The 6,113-nt window shown below is 48.2% G+C and overlaps 1 protein-coding gene across 1 annotated transcript; it reads right to left on the bottom strand.

Moving 5' to 3' along the window:
- Positions 1–436: 436 nt before the first annotated feature.
- Positions 437–2,008, bottom strand: LOC137541066 (E3 ubiquitin/ISG15 ligase TRIM25-like). Its single transcript, XM_068262209.1, has one exon. The coding sequence runs from the start codon at positions 2,006–2,008 to the stop codon at positions 437–439; it is 1,572 nt and encodes a 523-aa protein (XP_068118310.1).
- Positions 2,009–6,113: the final 4,105 nt, after the last annotated feature.

Genomic DNA, 6,113 nt, shown 5'->3' on the forward strand with positions numbered 1-6,113 from the left:
AAGCAGAATGTCCCCTCAAAATCGTAATTAGGCAGCATGTACACCCAAACAACATAATTAGGCAGCACATCCCTCCAAACACCATAGTTAGACAACATATGCTCACAAACATCATAATTAGGCAGAATATCCCCCCCAGATATCATGAATATTATGCAGCATGTCACCCCCAAAAACATAAGTAGGCAGCTTATCCCCAGACTTTATAATTAAACACCACACCCCCCACACCCCCAAACAATATAATTAGGCAACATGTAGCCTCAAACAATACATCCTCCCAAACAACATCATTAGGCAATGTGTAGTTCTAAAATAACATGATTAACCAATGTGTAGACTGTAACAATTAGGCATTGTCTACCTCCTCCCACACCAAGTGATTTTACTAATTAGTATTTCTCTTTTTTTTTTAACCATTCAATTTTAATCATTCCTAGCTTGTAATTCTTATCCACGAAGAATTAGTTAAACACAAGGCTGCATGCAGAGAATCAGTGAAGGTTGCAGAGAAGGTGTACAAGTGTCTGATCTGGTCACCCAGCTCATAGAAGGCCAGCCTCCCTGCCCCATAATTTAGATACACTCTGATCCTATGTGCAGGATTATGACAGCTTGTAGACATATTGAACATTTTCCCAGCATGCATCGCTGTATATGTGTAGCCTGATCTCTGTATAGACCAGGACTTGCTGTTTGATCCAATCCACGAATTTCGCCCTTTTCGGTCCATGCTGGGATAGCACATCCCTATTATCCAGTAACTAGATCCACCAGTGTCCACGTCCCAGTAACAATTCCCCGCATATTGCCTAGTGCTCAGGACCTGAGCACAGTCTGTGAACTGATCAGGATGGGAGTAGGAGTTTGGATTGTTGGTGGTCTTGCAGGCAGACCTGCAGTCGCTGGATAATAAGACGTTAGCGCCGGCTGTGGTTCCATCCAATAACAGATCTGTTACCTCCAGCATCTGAAGATGTTTCTGTGTGTCTTTCAGTATGTCATACAATCCTATGTGCAGAGTTTCTGAGATCAGACCTTCATGTAGAATTCCAGCTGAATTGATTTGGTCATTGGTTACTTGTTTTCGAGGTGTATTATCATCATCCGCTTGGGTTTCGCAGGCTTGTAGGACGGTTAATGGATCGGTCTCAAGGAGCAGAGCCTCGGTGTTAGCTATCACCTTGGTCAGGTCATCTTGGTCCTTCTCCAACTGCTGTATCAGATTCCATACTGACTTTAAAACCTTGGATTCATTGGTGGAGATATCACCCAGGACTTTCTGTTCTAATTCCTCTAGCTGTTTTCTCATGGAGTTCAGAAGGGTAACTGCTCTCTCTTTAATTCTAGCGGCAGATTCTGGCACGTTTGTCTTGCTCTTCTGCAGAGTCTGGAGTTGAACATCAGTCTTGTTCTTGCTTGCCGTCAGTTGCACCAAGACGTATTTCAAGTCCTCTTTCATTTTAATGGCTGCCTCTGGAAGAAGCTCAACTTGGTGGCCTTTATGATTTCCAACCACAGAGCAAGACACGCATATGCAGACTTTGTCATCTGAGCAGAAATACTTAAAGATCTCATTGTGGATGGAGCATCTTCTGTCCTCCCATGAGTCAGCAGGGTCGAATAAAATGTGCTCTAGTGACTTGCTGTGGACTCTTAGATGGTCATCACACAGAGAAGCTTCACACTGCAGACACGTTTTAACAGCCTGGACCTCAGCATTGATGCAGTAGGTGCAGAAGACCCCAGTCTCCTCTTGCTTGGGTTCAGTAGTAAGAAAATGGGCAGCTATGCTACACAGAGCTATGTTCTCCTGCACTGACGGACGGGCCTTAAACCTTTTCCTGCATACTGGACACTCATAAGCCCCAGAAGATGTCTGGTTGTCCAAGGTATTCTTGATACAGACACGGCAGAAGCTGTGTCCACAGGTCAGAGTTCCGGGATCTTTATATACGTCCAGACAAATGGAGCACTTCAGCTCCTCTCTCACCGCAGGCATATCCATCGCTGAAAGCTGTGAAATAACGTCAAGAGTACCTTCTTATCACTCCTTTCGAGGTGTGTACTCGATCATCTGAACTTTGTGCCGAAGCTACTGTTAACCACCTAGACCTTGAAGGAGAAGACTTGTCAAAATCCTTGGAGTGCAATAAACATTTTACAGCCTTTTAATCATTGTCAGTCAGTTGCTGAATCAGGTATTTTATACATATAAGGCAGGGGTGTCAAACTCTAATACAAAGTGGGCCAAAAGTTAAACACTGGGGCCAAATCGTGGGCCACTCTAAATGTCTAGTGGCCACCTCCATCACTTATAAAGTTCCATACTGTCTAATGGCCCCATTCCTCCCCTGTACAGATCTCTGGTGTCTAGTGGTCCTCCCTCCCCTTTGCATTTCCCTGGTATCTAGTGACCTCCCCTACACAGTTCCCTGCTGTCGAGCGCTTTTCCCCTCCTTTTCCATATGGTTTCTCTGGTGATCTAGGGCTTCACCTCCAATATAGCTTCCCTAGTGATCTAGAGTGGGCCAAACATAATGCAAAGTGGAGAAACCACTTGGGGGCCGAATTTGATGGCTCTGCGGGCCGGATTTGTCCTACAGGGTGGAGTTTGACATGTATGATATAAGGGAAGACACGTAGACATGAAAGAAGAACCTTCACCCATGGGTATGAGGAAGCCATACTTCAGGCAACATGTCGTGAGGGTGCTATGGAGGGGGAAGAGGGACAATAGTATGGTGCATGATGGAGAAGCTTCCAATAGTATTGATAATGAAGGAAAACTATGAGGTCTGCTGAGGTCAGGGCCGGCGCTACCATAGAGGCAAAGGAGGCAGCTGCCCCAGGGCCCCAGAGCTTGTAGGGGCCCCCAGTGGCTACAAGCGGAAAGAAAAAAATTTCAAACCGACCTTATAGTTCCTAAGAAAAACGATTTTAAAGTTTCAAAGAAAAAATACACATTTCAAAACCAGCCGACTTTAATGGTTAATAGCAAATCCACCTTAAATTCTAGAAACCCTAAATTTGCAGGATGTGTTAAGGAGATCATTGGGAATAAGAGGAAAAAACAATTTTTCAAAAAGACCTTATAGTTTTTGAAAAAATCGATTTTAAAGTTTCGAAGGAAAAAAGTATACTTTTAACCACCCTGGCGTTCTGATTAAATCGCCAGGGTGGCTGCGGGAGGGTTTTTTTTAAATAAAAAAAAAACTATTTCATGCAGCCAACTGGAAGTTGGCTGCATGAAAGCCCACTAGAGGGCGCTCCGGAGGCGATCTTTCGATCGCCTCCGGCGGCCAGAATAAACAAGGAAGGCCGCAATGAGCGGCCTTCCTTGTTTTGCTTACATCGTCGCCATAGCGACGAGCGGAGTGACGTCAGCCGACGTCCTGACGTCAGCCGCCTCCGATCCAGCCCTTAGCGCTGGCCGGAACTTTTTGTTCCGGCTACGCTGGGCTCAGGCGGCTGGGGGGACCCTCTTTCGCCGCTGCTCGCGGCGAATCGCCGCAGAGCGGCGGTGATCAGGCAGCACACGCGGCTGGCAAAGTGCCGGCTGCGTGTGCTGCTTTTTATTTCATCAAAATCGGCCCAGCAGGGCCTGAGCGGCAGCCTCTGGCGGTGTTGGACGAGCTGAGCTCGTCCAGACCGCTCAGCAGGTTAAATGCGGTAAATGTCACTTTTAGTACCTAACGGTAGTGTAATTTTACATGTATCAAAAGAAAGAGCAATACATTTCCTGACAGGGTTTCCAGGGGGTTTATACGCAGCCGCAGCGCTTTGGCCAGGGAACGCTATACAGCCGCAATATGGCTGTATGAAGATCCCTGGCATTTTTTTCCTATTTTCCCAATTTTTTTTTGAGAGTGTGGGATTTTTTTTTTTTTTAATTATGTGGGGTCCCCCCTCCTGAAACTTTTTAACCCCTTGTCCCCCATGCAGGCTGGGGTAGCCAAAATGTGGAGCTCCGACCGATTGGGGCTTCACACCCTGACTATACCAGCTGCAAAAAAGGTCCCTTAATGCCAATTTTTGCTCCGGGGTATCTGTTGGGGGGGGGGGGGCCCAGGTTTATTTTGCCCTGGGCCCCATTGTTGCTTAAACCGGCCCTGGCTGAGGTGATCACTCGCGACGCATTGAGGAGGCTGTAATCACACTAGAATCTTGGCAATAACAGCCACCTCAGTCAAGGACCCTTTGCCATGTGTATGGGCCTTACATCACACTCCATTCTGTTAAAAAGTTGCAAAGCACATATTTCAGTTAGTGATCCTTCCTGGATCCCCTTCGGCCCAACATCTTCTCCTGACGCTGGACCAGACCTCATTGGTGTATAGTGAGCATCAGTAACATTCTTTGAGATACCAAGTAATAATAGAAGCGACTTAGCGAGGCTTTATTGTGTGAATCGGTCACCTCAAATTTGGACCATTCGTGTAGCGCAGGGGTGGGCCGCAAACGTAGGCTGTATTCCGCTCACTTGGCTATTTCATCGGGCCCACTGACGCAGGGCCGGATTCAATGCCACCCCTGCAGGTGAACTGGTGTTGCGGCATGACAGCAACACCAGTAAAATGAGCTAAAAATGACTTTTTTTTGATATGTTGCTGTCACTTACAGTTGTTAGTAGAAATCCTGACAGATCTGACAGGTTTTGTGCTAGTCCATCTTCTCATGCGGGATTCTCAGTCGTTCATTTATTGATCACAAAAGCAATCCCTGGAAAGGATCTATACAAAGATGCCAGCTGTTCACCAAGTGCTTTTTCAAATAAATAAAAACCCGGAGAATACCCCATGAGGAGATGGACCAGTCCAAAACCTGTCAGATTTCTACTGCCTACTTTATGTGTTTTCATGTATTTTACATTTTTCTGCAGTGGTGGTCCTTTATCAAATCTGTGAAGATTCCTGGACATCTGGAAAGCATGTCCTGGGAGGGGTTCCTGAGGTCAGGCTGAACATGAGAGACATAATTTTACGTCATCCTATCATTATCGCTATCCTCCTGCTTGCCTTCGTTCTTCTGGTATCGGTCCCGGTAACCAGGCTCAGTCGTGCCAGTCGCCTCTTCTGCACATGTGTGCCCCCCTATTGTACCTGCAGGGCCACCAGAGGGGGCATAAAACATTAGGGGGACAGGGGGCGGTGTCACAAGGCCGATTCTGCAAGATTTAATGCTGAAATTGATCAGGTATCAGCCTGCGGCTTATGGCAGCCAACCGATCTCTCTCCAATAAGCGAGAGATCTGTCTGTTGGTCGATCGGCCGCCAAAATCGCAGATGTAAGTCTACCTTTACAGTAAGGGCTGGTTCACACGGACGTCTGCGCGGCGTCGCGTTTTATGACGTGTGGCGGCTGCACGGTCAGGCTTTCAGCAGCCTTCGCGTCGCGTTCGGATGCGGTCGCCTTTTTTCTTCCCCTAGGGGGACATTACCCGTCGCGGTTGGCCGCCCCCTGGAAGCTACATGTAGCTTCCAGGGGCACCTCGAACACAAGCGAAAATCGGGACCCAAACGACGCATTCGTGTAAACGCATGCAAAAGCTCGGTGCAAACGATACCATTCACTTGAATGGGAGCGTTTAACGCTGCGTTCCGAACACTTGCGGTAAACACTCCGCAAGCGTCCGTCTGAACAGCCCTTAAAGAGAGCCCGAGGTGGGCTCAAGAAATAAAAAAAAGTAGGCTATCTGATCCGCGGGGCTGAGTGGATAAGGTAGCTGCAAAAACCACCACTCCCCGCCGCTCCTGTGGGCCGCACTGGCCCACTTTCACTTTCGTGACCTCTGGGTCACAACGCTGCAAGGAGAGATTGTGTGTATTTGGCAGGGAGGCCGGGAAGCGGCAGGGGGCGTGGCCAGGGAGAGAGAGCTGCCCAATGACAGCTCAGGAAACCCTGCAGGAACTCCCCTGGTGGGTGCTTTGAACAGGGAATTCCTCTCCCCTGTGTTTACCTCTGAGATGGCGACAAATATTGTTGCTAATCTCGGGGGGCTACAGCGCGGCGGTGTGTGTGTGTGGGGGGGGGGGGGGGGGGGGCAGAGAGCGGCGGTTGGGGGACACAGAGCCATGTCATAAGGCTGAAAACGTGCCTCTATTCCCCATCTG

Source organism: Hyperolius riggenbachi, chromosome 12 (assembly GCF_040937935.1).
Source record: "Hyperolius riggenbachi isolate aHypRig1 chromosome 12, aHypRig1.pri, whole genome shotgun sequence".
Taxonomy (NCBI): Eukaryota; Metazoa; Chordata; class Amphibia; order Anura; family Hyperoliidae; genus Hyperolius; species Hyperolius riggenbachi.

Bases quoted from the DNA above. Each gene is read 5' to 3' on its own strand.
- LOC137541066 (XM_068262209.1), bottom strand. From the start codon at position 2,008: ATGGATATGCCTGCGGTGAGAGAGGAGCTGAAGTGCTCCATTTGTCTG.